We start from the raw sequence: 15,853 nt of genomic DNA on the forward strand, positions 1-15,853 counted from the left end.
ATGTAAATTACAGACGCCTCTCATCTTTTTAATTGGTGGAACTTGCACTATTGCTGACTGACTAAATACTTTTTTGCCCCACTGTATATATATATATAGTAGATACACACACTATGTATATCCTGCAGATACACACTCTACAGTTCTGCTCAAAAGTTTACATACCCCGACAGAATTTTTGCTTTCTTGGCTTTTTTACAGAGAATAAGAATAATAACACCAAAACTTTATGATGTAAAAAGAGAAAACACAGGAGTTTGACAATAAATGGCTTCACCCAACCACTAACCATGAGTGGAGAAAAAGATTTTAGGCTATGTGCACACGATGCGGAATTGGTGCGGATCCGCAGCGGATTTTTCCACGCAGAAACGCTGCAGATCCGCACTGTGATTTACAGTACATTGTAAATCAATAGGGAAAATAAAAAGCTGTGCAGATGGTGCGGAAAAATCCACGCGGAAACGCTGCGGATTGAAAAGAAGTGCATGTCACTTCTTTTGTGCGGATCTGCAGCATTTCTGCACCCCTCCATTATAGAAATCCACAGTGATAAAAACCGCACATAATCCGCACAAAATCCGCATCAAAACCGCACAAAATCTGTGGCAAATCCACACCTGCGGTTTCTGCCAGGAGATGCGGATTTTGTGTGGAAAATTCTGCACCCCAATCCACAACGTGTGCACATAGCTTATTATTCTCTGGAAAAAAAGGCCGAAAAAGCAAAAATTCTGCCGGGGTATGTAAACTTTTGAGCACAACTGTATACTGTAGATACACAATATATGTATATACTGCAGTGCAGATACACACTAATATATATACTGCAGATACACACATAATACATATACAGTTACACACAGATTATTCAAAGTACAAAGTTCTTTCTCTCCGACTGCAAGAATTGAAAAAAAAAGTATAAAAAAAAATCTTAGTTATTACAGCCCAAAACAGGCTGCTCGTGAAGGGGTTAATGGCCCCTGAGCTCGGTAACAGTGAATCTCCACATACCTCCTCCTGCAGAGCCCCACACTGGGTATATGGCTGATCTGTGCTTACAGGACCTGTGGTGATGTCACCATGGGTGGGAGGAGTCAGAAGATCACATGACCAGGTGCTCCGGGTATATAAGCGGTGATCTGCAGTCGCTGAGGTGAAGTTTGTGTCAGGCGATGTGCTGACAGGCTGTATGTAGCAGTCAGAGCCGTGTATGACTGTTCAGCAGACGGAGCGGGATGTGCATCAAAAACACATTAACTGTTATTGACTCATCAGCAAATTGTATCTCCCTCCTGCAGGAACCCAGCCATACCAGCAGCCAGCGAGCCGAAACTCGCAACATTCAGTCCTGCACAAGTCCGATACTTTCCGACTTCTAGAATCAAGTAATCCAAAAATTACTCCAACACGTTTCACAATAATCATTAATAATGTCATACACAGAATGGTAGAATTAGAGGCAGGGCCGGTTTTAGACAAAGTGGAGCCCTGATGAAAAGTTTAAAGTGGGGCTCCAAATGCTGACATATTGCACTATCATACAGAAAAGTTTCAGTTGAATTTACATGGGCTGATTTCCGGCAGTTAAACGAGCGATCGGCAATATTGAAGTTTTTTGACGCTTGTTCCCGAGTTTCTTTACACCAGCTGAAGAAGAATGATGGGCACAGATAGTCCTCAATACAGTATAATGCAGGTCCCATATCATATAATGCACTCCCCATGGTCCTTGATAGAGTGTAATGCAGTCCTCCTAATAGAGTATACTGCAGCCTCCTCAGAGTATACTGCAGTCCCCTCATAGAGCATAATGCAGGTCCCTCAGAGTATAATACAGCCCCCTCAGAGTATAATGCAGCCCCACACACACTCACAGTATAAAGGAGCCCCGAGAGTATAAAGCAACCCCTTCAGGTAACAATGCAGCCCCACACACAGTATAATGCTGACCCCCCAGAATGTAATGCAGCCCCCTCAGAATATAATGCACCGCACACACGGTGTAATGCAGCCCCCCACACAGTATAATGCAGCCCCCCACTTACAGTATAATGCAGCACTCCACACACACTGTATATGCAGTCCCCCCACACAGTATAGTGCAGTCCCCTCCACACACACAGTATAATGCAGCCTTCCAACATACACAGTGTAGTGCAGTCCCCCCACAGTATAGTGCAGCCCCCACTCACAGTATAATGCAGCACCCCCACACACTGCATAATGCACCCCCCCTGGATACACATTATAGTGCAGTCCCCCCACACACAGTATAGTGCAGCCCCCACATACACAGTATATTAACTCCCCACCCACACAGTATAATGCAGCCCTCCCACTCACTGTATAATGCAGCCTCTACGCACACAGTATAGTGCAGTCCCCCGACACTGAGTAAGGTGCAGCAGCCACACACACACACACTATAATGCAATGCATACACACACAATACTTACCTCTTCTCCTCGTTACCCTGCTACTCTGGCTTCTGCAGAGCGTCTCATCAGCTCCACTGCTGGCACGCGCTGAGTGGCACGGGTTCACATTTGGGAGCATGGTGGCTGAGTGACTAGCACTGCTGCCTTGCAACGCTGGGATCCTGGGTTGAAATAAAAATCACGGACATTTGCAAGGAGTTTGTATGTTCTCCCTGTGTTTGTGTGGGTTTCTTCCTTGTACTCCAATTTCCTCTCACATTCCAAAGACATACTGATAGGGAATTTATATTGTGAGCCCCATTGGGGACAGCGATGTAAAAGTATGTAAAAGGTGTGATGAAGATTATCATTATGTAGTTTCTTTTCTTTATGTTGCATTTTGTTTGATTACAGATTTAGAATATGGTTTTCCTATAGATGCTGTGCTTCTCTTTTTTTGGTTAGGCAACACCCTACAGGAGTGTCATAGAACATGTGGCACAAATGCAATAGATAGTTGCCAATGTGATGCCCATTGTGAAAAAGCTACTCCTCAGAACACAAGAGGCACAGTCAAGGGGGTATAATAGGTAGGGTGTATAATAGGTTGTCTAGAGCAAGACCGTTCAATCCTGGGGATTAGGTACTAGCATTGGTGCCCATGGTGGAGAGCAGATTCCTGGCCAAGCGGCAGGGCCCATGTGAAGTAGTGGAAAAGGTTGATGAAGTCAATTGCAAAGTTTGTCAACCTGGGAAATGAAGCTCTACCTGGTTTACCAAGTCAACCTGATCAAGGCTTTGCAGGACAGGGAACCTGTGGACGCTCCTTGTCTGGTGGTGAAGTCGAAAGTTAACATGGAAGACTTCAAAGTGGCAAAAACCTTGTCCCGCTCACAGAAGCTGCAGGGTCGGAAGTTGTTGCATCGAAATGGAGACCTGTTCTTGAAGTTACCAGGATATTGTTCTCCTGAAAGACTCATGACCTAGGATGAAGACACAGCCTTCTCACCATAGGCACTACATTGCGACCCAAAATCCGTTGATAATCTTCAGATTCCATGATGCCTTGCATACAGTCAAGGCACCCAATGCCAGAGGCAGCAAAACAACCCCAAAACATCTGCACCATATTTGATTGTAGGTACTGTGTTCTTTTCTTTGTGAGCTTCATTTTGTTTTTCGGAGAACAGAATGACTGCCAAGATAGGTGGTGACTTCTTATTCAGTGGAAGACTTCACACAGAGGATGGAAACACATCTGTCTGAGATGGTTTAGTGAATCCTGAATTGAGCAGGGGGTTGGACACGATGACCCTTGAGGTCCCTTCCAACTCTTAACATGCTATGATTCTGGGTGTCCTTCCATAGCATTTCATTTAATTCAAATGTCGACAAATTTCTTTGGAGCATGATTGGGGCTGCTTATCCACCATCTGGACTGTCCTGCATTGCAATCTTTTATCAATTTTTCTCTGTCATCCATGTCCAGGCAGATTAGCTACAGTGCCATTGTCCCGGTGGTAAACTGTAAGCCTCCTCAGTGCCACCCTAATCTCCATGGTCATCACGTTGATTGCTGATTTTTGCCTCTTGCTGCACTCAAGGTGGTTTCCATTTTGCCTTAGAGAGGTGTGGTCAGTATCTGCAGGAATTTAACCTGTGTCCTGCAGAGATTAAGTTCCCTGGCCAATCCCATGTCTGCAGGCTCTATACCTGGCAGCTCCACCCACCACTCCTTGCTTGAACATTTCAATCTCAGCCTGTTTGTTCAGCTAGAATACTGTTTGTGCATTGTCTGTTTGTTTCTCTTATTATTATTATTATTAGTATTTATTTATATAGCACCATTGATTCCATGGTGCTGTACATGAGAAGGGGTTACATACAAGTTACAAATATCACATACAGTAAACAAACTAACAATGACGGACTGATACAGAGGGGCGAGGACCCTGCCCTTGCGGGCTTACACTGACCCGACTCGTGTACATGTCCTGTCTGACCTCTCCGCTCCTGACAACGGCTAAATATCCTGAACTTGTGCTACCTGCCTTGACCTCGGACCATCTAATCACATGTTGGCCTTTGCCCTCCTGTACCGTTTTCCTCTGCCTCTGACCTTATGGTGGGCTCCTGCAGTCTCAGGGACTGCCCTGGAGTGGCAACTGGCAACTACCTGTGTCAAAGCCTATCCTCACCACAAGACGTTCTAGCAAAAACCAGGTAGTCGCTTAGTCACACCCCACCTTGGTAAGCCCGGGCTGTGGCGAAGTGGGTCCACATCCCTCAGCATTTCATTTGCCTGCCAGCGTTACAGCCATGGGTCGGAAGCTTCTTGATTATGTTGCGCACTGTGGACAAATAAACATCAAGATCTGTGGAGATGGACTTGTAACTTTGAGATAGTTGACATTTTTCAACAATTTTGGTTCTCAAGTCTTCAGACCATTCTCTTCTCATTTTCAGTTCTTCATGCTTAGTGTGGCACACACAGACACACAATGCAAAGATTAAGCTAACGCCTGCCCTTTTTATCTGGTTTCAGTTGCTATTTTCATATTGTCCACACCTGTTACTTGCCACAAGTGAGTTTGAACAAAGTTGTTTGCCCACAATTTTGGGAAGGTGCCAACAATTTTGTCCAGCCCATTTTTGTGGTTTTGTGTGAAATTATGTCCAATTTGCCTTCTTTTCTGTTTTTTTTCTGTTGCTCTAATACACAGAAAGGAAATAAGCATGTGTATAACAAAACATGTAATTGCAATAATTTTCTGGGAGAAATCATTTTTTTTAATAATTTCAAATGTTCCACCCTTTTTGTCCATTATTGTATGAATTGAAGAGAAATGGTGACGGGGTACAGCCTTGTCTGAAGACTTGCTCTACATTGAACCATACAATGTCACTGTGTTCTGTTCAGACTATAGCTTCTAGGTCGATGTATAGGTTCATAATGAGGTATTCCAAAGTTTCTGAGGATGAACACAGTTGAAGACTTTGCTATAGTCGATAAAGCAAAAATAGATCTCCTTGTTGTATTCGTTGGCCTTTTCCATTGTCTGTCTAATGTTAGAAATCACATCCTTGACCTAACAAAAGGGTATTGGTAAAATCCCATGTACCAAACGGCCAAAGTGAAGACGGCCTTCTCTACACCTGACGTTTGCTTCTAATATGCCTTTTAGGCTGCAAGGAGCCCCAGCCACCTTTCAGAGGGCCATTAACTGGGTCCTAGCTCCACACATGAAATATGCAGCAGCTTACATGGACAATATTGTGAACATCAGCCTTGATTGGGGAAGTCATCTGCCAAAGTTTTACCATAAACTCTAAGAAGTGCACCATGGGGAAAATAAGGGAAAATAAGAGTTCAAAAATTTAGGCTATATTGTCGGTAGGGGCAAAATCAAGCCACAGGAGAAGAAAATGGAGGCATTCCAAAATTGACTGCAACTACTCTCCAAAAAACAGGTTAGGACATTTCTGGGAATTCTGTGATAGTTTGCTTTGGAAGTCCACTTGGCCATCAATGACTTTGTGTCCTTAAGGAGGTTGGTCAAGTGGACTTCCAAAACAGAAACTGATTTTTAGGAGTTGAAGCTAGTCCTGTATGAACATTTCAAAAAGGAATTTGTGTTCCAGATTGAAGCTTCAGAAATCAGGTTGGGACTTGAGCCATATTGTCACAGGAAACAAATGGGGAAGAACATCAAAACCTATACTTAAGTAGACAACTCTCCTCCTCTGAAAGGAATTATGACATTGCAGAAAAATGCTTGGCCATCAAATGGGTGATTAATAGTGATGAGCGAGTGTACTCTTTGCTCGGGTTTTCAGAGACCACCCGAGCGTGCTCGGGAAAACCCGAGCAACGAGTACACTTGCTAATCACTAGTGATTAACACTTTTAAGTGTAAGAGGGTCGCTACTAAAATACTGGAGGGGAGATATGTTTCACTGAGGTTGTTAGCTTCAGTGTTATGAACCCAGAAGCATGCTCCAGTATGCTATGTGCTGAGAAGGGTTAATTGGCCATGACAGAGCCGGGTTTTTGTGAATAGCTAAAAAGTTGGTTTCACCAAATCTCCACCCTAGGGCGTGATCCAGGAGATATTGGTAGAGCCTCTGAACTCACTCAGTGTTCTGGGTGCCTAATGGTGAGACCTCCAGAGCTGTGCTCATGTTAAACAGAGCTGAGCCTGTTTCTGGGCAGGAGGACCCCACAGTTATATGGAATGTATTGAAGAGTTAAATTAAAAGCATTCCTCTGACTACCTCATTACACAGATGAGCCAATCTACCATAGTTAGTAGATATACATGTGACATGAATTTATATCGCTGAACCTACTATGATAGATGCATATTGGCCCAGCATAATAGAAGCTCAGATAGCCTGAGAGTGAGAATCATAATGATGAGGTCGGTCTGATGTCAGATGGGGAGGCTATAAATAGTTTGTTCGGCCATTTGGGTTTGCATTTGCCTCATTCCCCTGATGAAGCCCATAAGGGTGAAACATGTTGGGGAAGCTCTTTCTGTATTTTAGTAGCACCTTATTCTTCTGGTCACTAGATATCACAAAAAAGAATACAATCCCTCATGGTTAGATAATGGACAGTGAACCTTCTGCTCTACGCTAGTTATACAATGCGAGCCTTCTTGGACCTGTACACTTATGTAGCTACAAATAGTAGTTAGATTTATTCACAGGTATATTACAAGTGAAAGACTCAACTAGTGCAGCAATGTGACTGTTGTGGATTCGTCACACATTTATAGAACCATGTTCAGGTGTAATTTTAATGCGCACCTGAACATGTGATTTGCATTAGTTACTCGCATTTTTTTATTTAACATTTCCAAGTTATGTTTTACTGATCCAGTGGCCACATCGGTAGTCAATGGTCACTTGATCAGAGCCCTGCAAAGCTCTTCCTAACTGCCAGCATACATGGCTTCTCTTCTGATTGGTAGGAACGGTGCAAAATCACCTGGTGATGCGCATTAGCTCTCCCTCAACGCCATTAGGTTCTGAGGCCATAACGTAATATCTAAAAATCAAAGGCGGACCGTCTAAAACACAAACATATACATTTTTATAATAGTAAATATTTAAATAAAACTTTTACTGAAGATTAAAAACAAGTTTTCAGGCGCAATAATACACAGTACATTAACATGAAATATTCTACGCACATGGTTGATACAGTATATAGCGGTGTTATCTCAATTCTATTTGCTTTTTTGGTTATCAGAAATGTATTGATAATTTCATGCATTTCACAATCCTCATTTAGTTTTCGATTTCTGTCTTTTTTCTCTTGTTCATTTAGCTTTATTGTGACTATAAATGTTTTTATTTTGGCCGATTTGTCTGTAACACATATTGAAAAAGAAAATAGCTACTTCACCATGTGAATTTTTTGATGTTTAAGAAGAATGGACTTCTGTGCAAAACATTTCCCACATTCAGAACATGAAAATGGTCTCCCCCCTGAGTGACTTCTCTGATGTCTAGTAAGATGTGTTTTCTGGTTAAAAGATTTCCCACATTCTGAACATAAAAATGGCTTCTCTCCTGTGTGACTTCGGCGATGCCTATCAAGATTTGATTGATTTGTAAAACATTTCCCACATTCTGAACATAAATATGGCTTCTCCCCTGTGTGACTTCTCTGATGTGTTCCAAGACTTGATTGCTTTGTAAAAGTTTTCCCACATTCTGAACATGAAAATGGCCTCTCCACTGTGTGACTTCTTTGATGCTTACTAAGATTTGATTGATTTGTAAAACATTTCCCACATCCTGAACATGAAAATGGCTTCTCCCCTGTGTGAATTCTCTGATGTGTAGTAAGATGCGTTTTCAGCTTAAAACATTTCCCACATTCTGAACATGAAAATGGCCTTTCCCCTGTGTGACTTCTTTGATGTCTACTAAGATTCCATTTCCGGTTAAAATATATCCCACATTCTGAACAAGGAAATGGCTTCTCTCCTGTGTGATTTCTCTCATGCATAATAAATTGTGCTTTTTGCTTAAAACATTTTCCACATTGGGGACATGAATAAGGCTTCTCCTCTTTATGAGTTCTCTCGTGTTTAATAAGAGTTGATTTATTAGTGAAAAATTTTCTGCATTTTGGGCATGAATATGGCTTCTCCCCTGTGTGAATTCTCAGATGTAAAACAAGATATGATTTATTGCGAAACAATTTCCCACATTCTGAACAAGAATATGGCTTCACCCCTGTGTGAATTCTCTGGTGTGCAACAAGATTTGACTTCTGGATAAAACGTTTCCCACATTCCGAACATGAAAAAAGCTTCCTTCCAGTGTGACTTTTATCATGTACAATAAGACATGATTTTTGGGAAAAACATTTCCCACATTTTGGACAAGAATATGGCTTCTCACCAGTGTGAATTCTCAGATGTGTAACAAGATGTGATTTAACTGTAAAACATTTACCACATTCCTTGCATGAATATGGCTTTTCCCCTGTGTGACATCTATAATGTATAACCAGTCGTGCCTTATTTATAAATCCTTTACCACATTCTGAACACAAAAATGGCTTGTCCCCTGTGTGAATTCTCTGATCTGTACCAAGATGTGATTTCTGTTTAAAATAATTTCCACAGTCTGAATATGGAAATGGTTTCTCGCCTTTGTGAACTGGTTGATAGTTTATAAGACTTCTGTACATTTTATCAGGTTGAGATGAATTAGAAGATGATGTGGTAATAGCTTCCTCTTCATATGTAGCTCTTATGATACCAAGATCATCTGCTTCAAATTCTGATAATATGAGATGTCCCTCTGTGTTCATTAAACAGTCACCTGCCAAGAATAAAACTTGTTATTGTTGAGTTACAATACCTTTAAAGTCTGTTTCTATTTTGTAACATTTTGCCTGAACATGGCTAAAATTACAGCTAAAATCACAAATTAAGATGTAATTTATAAATAAAATTAATTTTATATTCTAAACAGGAAAATGGTTTCGCCTTCATCTGAGTCCTTTCATCAGTATGAAGATATGATTCCTGGGTAAAACATTTTTAACATTCTGAATCTGAAAATTGTTTCCCTCATATGACTCCTATCATATAGAACAAGCTGTGATTCCTAGTGAAAACATTTCCCACATTTTGAAGTTCAATGTTGCTTCTTCACTGTGTGTTATTTCACTGATCTATAACAAGTTTTGATACGAAACATGAATATGGCTTCTCTCTGTGTGACTTCGCTGATGTATAATAAGTAGACATGAGCGACCCCAAGTTGTGAACTTTGTAATAACATTTTCCACATTCTCAACATAAAATGGTCTCTCACCTTTCTGAGCTGATTGAGGTTTCTCAACCCTTATGTTAATTTCATTTTGCTTATCAGTCTGTGGTGGATCAGAAGATGGGGATATATCTGTGATAACAGCAGGCCAGTCATACGTAACTGTTGTGACATCAAGATCATCTGATTTGAAATCTGTTTTCAGAGGTTCTGCTGAGCTCCTGGTAAAGTCATCTGACAAAAATAAAACTTTTATTTGAGTAATAATACCTTAAAAAAAAATTTCTATTTTACAATGCTTAACCCAAACTTAGCTGAACTTACAGTAAAAACTACAAGTCTCAATGATCTCCTTCTCTTTAGTCCCTGTGCACATTTATCACTCCATCTATCTAATATACTGCTTTATCTAATTTCAAAATACATTGTCAAAAATAGGAATATTTTAATGTCTCTCCTCAATTTTTGACAGTGTCCTGTTTGCTTCCTTTCTATTTTATGGCCACATCCTCCCTCAAATACTTAGTGATTCGCAAGTCATACCTCTTTTGCACCCTCACAACTTCCCACCTTTGCACATTGTCAAGGATGATTTTTTTTAACGCTTTCAATATGCTTTTTTTTAACGCTATCGATATTGATTTTTTTTTTGCTTCTTTCTGGTCTCACTTGATGTGGACACAGATCATGCAAACCATGTGTCTACATAGAGGAAGATTTCATTTTAGTTTACATTTTCAGCTCACTGGCTGTTAGACTACAACTCATCAATTATACCATTCCATTCCCTCATTGGATCCATACTATACATATCCTCACTTTTATTCCTGTGCCACAATACTGCTCCATCACCACTTTATTGTATGTTGAATCTTGGATTCCTGCTTTTTTGAATCTTGACTCTGAGCAAATAAGATTTCTTAGCAGACATGACTGGAAGATGATCCCATAGTTAAGTTCATGGTTTCTACGTACACGATTGTGTTACAATAGTCCTGCTATGCGTGCATAGAAATCATGGGGCTCTATAGCAGAAGTTCTAATCGGGAACGCCTCCCAAAAAAGAAAGAAAAAATAATATTCTATGGGGCACATAAGAGCATATCTCACAACTTTGCAGTCCTTATGGAGTAATTTTCCTCTTATTGAAGCTCTAGATTCCCCTTTTATTGACCCCATTAAGTATGATGCCAACAAAAGTGCTCCACAAACACAATATGATACTTACACAGTGAATTTCTACACAACACGCTCCAGATGCACAGTATCATGACTCTACTGTACCCACCCAGCAAAATATGGTATGATGCCCCAACTGTGACCCCCAACACAGCCTTCCAAACAGTATAATGGCACCCACATAGCCTTCCAAACAGTATAATGCCCCCCACACAGCCCTCCAAACAGCACAATGACCCTCAACATAATCCTCCAAACAGTATAATGTCCCCCACATAGCCATCCAACAGTATAATGCCCCCACACAGCCCTCCAAACAGCACAATGCCCCCCACATAGCCCTCCAAACAGTATAATGCCCCCCAGACAGCCCTCCAAACAGCACAATGACCCTCAACATAATCCTCCAAACAGTATAATGTCCCCCACATAGCCATCCAACAGTATAATGCCCCCACACAGCCCTCCAAACAGTACAATGCCCCCAACATAGCCCTCCAAACAGTATAATGCCCCCCACACAGCCCTCCAAACAGCACAATGACCGCCACACATAGTCCTCCAAACAGTATAATGTCCCCCATATAGCCCTCCAAACAGTATAATGCCCCCCACAGCCCTCTAAACCGCATAATGCTCCCGCCACATAGCCGTCCGAACAGTATAATGCCCCCAAATTTTCTTTTTGTCTATTCTATTCGTACTTGCTCCACTAACGAGCAGCTTCTCCGTAGATGCCACCTAGGGATCTTTACAATTCAACTAAGGTCAGATTCCTGTTAAAGGATGAACTCCACAGAGCATTCCCTGGAGTTATTGCAAAGACTGTCCATGGATGCCAGAATTCGTGCACATTTCCTGTAAAATGTCCATGGCACAGAAACATATGCCTGGTGCCAATTATTGTCGCGTTTTATCTCTGTTTTGGCTTATATGTAGGCCATTTATGACTTCTTTTTGATTTTATAATGGTCTTTATTTCAAAGAAAAAAATATATATTTTATAACCTTTCTACATAAAAATATCGATGTAGCAAGATTCAGTATTGGCAATATGGCAACATACAGTAGATCACAATCTAGTAGACCTCACAGCAAGGCCCAGTAGATTAAGATGATAGGTTGTTAGCTTCTTGTCTTGCAGATTTATTCTTTGGTGTTCAAAACATATTATGAAGTGTGGTTAAAAGACACATCTGTCATAACAAGCAAGTGCGACTGCTGAAGGTGTGAAGGTGCAAAACCGGTTTTTACGTACCGGTAATAGGATTTTACAGAGTCCACGACAGCACCCACAACGAGAGAGGGGATCCGCCCACCTTCCGGACAGGAACCTACAGGTTAAAAAGGGGCGGTCCCCCTCGCCCTCCAGTTTGTGTTCCAGAGTACAAGGGATACCGCCAACGAATCAGTACATGACAATATTATCTTAAACACTACTAAATACCACCACCTCTATAGAGTGATCTCTAAGGCACACCTTCCAACAGAGTGCAGGAATAAGTAACTAAATACGGGGGGGAATGTATGGGTGCTGTCGTGGACTCTGTAAAATCCTATTACCGGTACGTAAAAACCGGTTTTCCTATCGCCACGACAGCACCCACAACGAGAGACTTTCAAAGACTATTTAACTGGGAGGGACCACAGCACTAAGTACTGAACGGCCAAACTGTAAGCTGGAATTGGCAGATAGATCAAGGCGATAGTGCTTATAAAAGGTGGAAGGTGATGACCAAGTTGCCGCCTTACATATCATTTCAATGGGGACATCTGCCTTCTCCGCCCAGGATGATGCCATGGCCCGAGTGGAGTGCGCCCTGATGCCTTCTGGTGGTGTTACTCCCCTGGCAGAGTAGGCAAGACATATCGCTTCTCTAATCCATCTAGCGATAGAGTTCTTCGTGACACCAGAACCCTTTTTCCGATTCTGGAAAGAAACAAACAGAGCCCTACTCTGCCTCCAGCTTTGTGTCCTATCCAAGTATTCTAATATTGCCCTCTTTACATCTAGGGTATGATATTTTTTCTCCTCTTCTGAACCTGGATTTTCATAGAAAGATGGTAAATAAATCTCCTGACTTCTATGAAATTTAGTTGCTACTTTTGGCAAGTATGCAGGATCAGGTTTTAAGACAATCTTATCCTGTAGAATTATTAGATAGGGAGGATCTACTGATAACGCATGTATATCACTGACCCTCCTGGCAGACGTTAATGCTAAAAGTAGAGCTGTTTTTAAGGTTAAATTTTTTATCGAAATAGAGTCTAATGGCTCGAAAGGAGGTTCAGTCAACGCCTCAAGCACCAAATTTAAATCCCAAGGGGGTATTCTTACAATATGGATTGGGTTAGAACGCTGACATGCCTTAATAAATCTAGCAACCCATCTATTACCAGCTATATCACTGTTATATAGAGCTCCCAAGGCTGAAACATGAACTCTTAGAGTGTTGACCGCTAAGCCCAATTCCCAGCCTTTCTGAAGGAATTCTAAAATAGCTGAAATCGGAGCCTTATCTCCTAATGGTTGCTGATGAAACAAAAGGAATTTTTTCCAAATTTTCGAGTAGATCTTTGTAGTGACCTCCTTCCTACTTTTCAATAAAGTAGCTATTAAAGCATTAGAGAACCCTCTCTCCTTTAGAAGCTCCCTCTCAAGTTCCAAGCCGTTAAGTGAAGAGTCTCCAAATTTGGATGATGAAATGGACCCTGAGAGAGGAGTTCCGGAACCAGTGGCAACACCCAGGGATCGGTTACAGACATTGTCCTGAGGAGAGAGAACCAAGGCCTCCTGGGCCAGAAGGGGGCGATTAAGATCACTCTGGCTCTTTCCTCCCGGATCTTCCTGAGAACTATCGGAATCAGACACATTGGGGGAAAGGCATATGCCAGTTGGAAGTCCCAACGGACACGAAGGGAATCCACTATAAATGGTTGGTCTGTTATGTGTAAGGATGCGAACCTCCTGACCTTCCTGTTCTTCCTCGTAGCAAACAGATCTATTGTCGGCAACCCCCACAGATTGACTATCTGATCGAATATCTGTTGGTTTAGGGACCACTCTCCCTGACGAAGGGAATGGCGACTGAGGTAGTCCGCCTCTGTATTGAGTTCCCCTCTTATATGAACTGCCGACAGGGATTGTAAGTGTTTCTCGGCCAGGGACAATATCTGTGCTGTAGTGGTCATCAGGGATCGAGACCTTGTCCCCCCCTGATGATTGATGTAGGCTACCACAGTCATATTGTCTGTTTGTATCTGTACATGCATATTCCTCAGGGATGGTAGTAAGGAAAGAAGAGCCTGATAGACTGCAGTAAGCTCTCTTAGATTTGAGGAATTCTGGGACTCCTGAATCGACCATCGCCCTTGGGTTAGAATGTCTCCCATATGGGCTCCCCAACCGAACGGGCTGGCATCTGTTGTAACTATATTGTTCGGAGTGATGGTCCAGAGAACTCCTTTTGACAAATGTGCGGAATTGAGCCACCATCTCAGATCGTGAAGAGTGGCGGGTGATAATTTGAACTTTCTGCTCAGAGCACCGTGAAGATCTTTTTCTGCTTGAAGAACTTCGTACTGAAGCATTCGGGTATGAGCCTGAGCCCATCTTACCGCCGATATACACGCAGTCAAAGATCCTAGTAGAGACATTGCGTCTCTTAGACTTAAGCTTGTAACTGTCCTTACTGCCGTGATCCTTTGAACGATCTTCCGCTTCTTTTCTTCTGGTAGGAAGGATGACTGATCTTCTGAGTCTAGAAGAACTCCTAGGAACATTTGACGTCTTGTGGGTTCCAGTTTTGACTTTTCCCAGTTGATTATCCATCCGAGTTCCTGTAGGGATGATATTATGGCATTTACCCTAGACGTACACTGGTGAATTGAATTTCCTACTATCAAAAAATCGTCTCGATAGGGCACCACAAGGGTTTCTCTCTCCCTGATATGGGCCATTACTTCCAAAACAACCTTCGTAAAAACTCTAGGTGCCATGGACAGGCCAAAGGGCATTGCCAAAAATTGAAAATGTTTAATCTGATGGTTTACCCATACTGCCATCCTGAGGAATTGCTGGTGATTTCTGTGAACTGGAAGATGGTAGTACGCATCTTTTAGATCCAAGACCGACATGTAGCACCTAGGAAACAAAAGCTTAGTTGTTGACTTAATGGATTCCATCTTAAAAGCGTGGTACTGAAGATATTTATTTAATTTACGTAAATTTATGATAGTCCTAAAGGACCCATCAGGTTTAGAGATTAAGAATAGCGGAGAATAGAAACCCGACTTCTCCTGATGTTCTGGTACTTCTTCAATAACTCGCTTTGTAAGCAATTGTTGAATCTCTAATTCTAAGGCCTGTTGTTGGGCCGGAGTGTCCAGTGATGTTATCACAAAATGATCTGGGGGAGTTCTCAAAAATTCTAATTTTAATCCGGACTCAACCACCCCCATTATCTAGGCACTAGAAGTAATCTTTTTCCATTTATCTGAGAAGAACTTTAGTCTTCCCCCTACTGGCAGATCTGTTTTATCTGTAATTACGCCTACGTCTTGAGAAAGATGGAGGGTTCTTATAGTATCCACCTTTCTTCTTTTGATCTGATGTTTCCCAGTCGAGATTATATCCCTGCTGGTCCGCCTGGAATCTTCTGAAGGGCATGCGTCTTCGGAAGGCGTTCCTAAAAGTGGGATTAAACGTTTTAGGAAATCCCTTCTTCCTATCTTCTGCCTTTGCAAGGATGTCATCCAGCACCGGGCCGAATAGGTACTCACCCCTACATGGAATGGAGCAAAGTTTAGCTTTAGCCTGAGCATCCCCCTTCCATGTCTTTAGCCATAGTGCCCGTCTGGCTGCATTCGAAAGGCCTGCCGATCTTGCGGCCAATTTCAGGGAATCAATCGAGGCATCTGCTAGATAAGCTGCTCCTTCTCTGACCTGAGACAGG

The 15,853-nt window shown here is 42.0% G+C and overlaps 1 protein-coding gene across 1 annotated transcript in view; it reads right to left on the reverse strand.

The window, feature by feature from the left end:
- Positions 1–7,775: 7,775 nt before the first annotated feature.
- Positions 7,776–15,853, reverse strand: part of LOC138666864 (uncharacterized) — a 39,323-nt gene continuing 31,245 nt past the window's right edge. Inside the window, 3 exon segments of the mRNA XM_069755044.1 lie at positions 7,776–9,266; positions 9,765–9,953; positions 12,651–14,718. Of these exon segments, the coding sequence (XP_069611145.1) occupies positions 7,825–9,266; positions 9,765–9,953; positions 12,651–14,718 (3,699 nt within the window). The 3' untranslated portion in view covers positions 7,776–7,824.

The sequence above is a fragment of the Ranitomeya imitator genome, chromosome 2 (genome assembly GCF_032444005.1).
Source record: "Ranitomeya imitator isolate aRanImi1 chromosome 2, aRanImi1.pri, whole genome shotgun sequence".
NCBI classification, from domain to species: domain Eukaryota; kingdom Metazoa; phylum Chordata; class Amphibia; order Anura; family Dendrobatidae; genus Ranitomeya; species Ranitomeya imitator.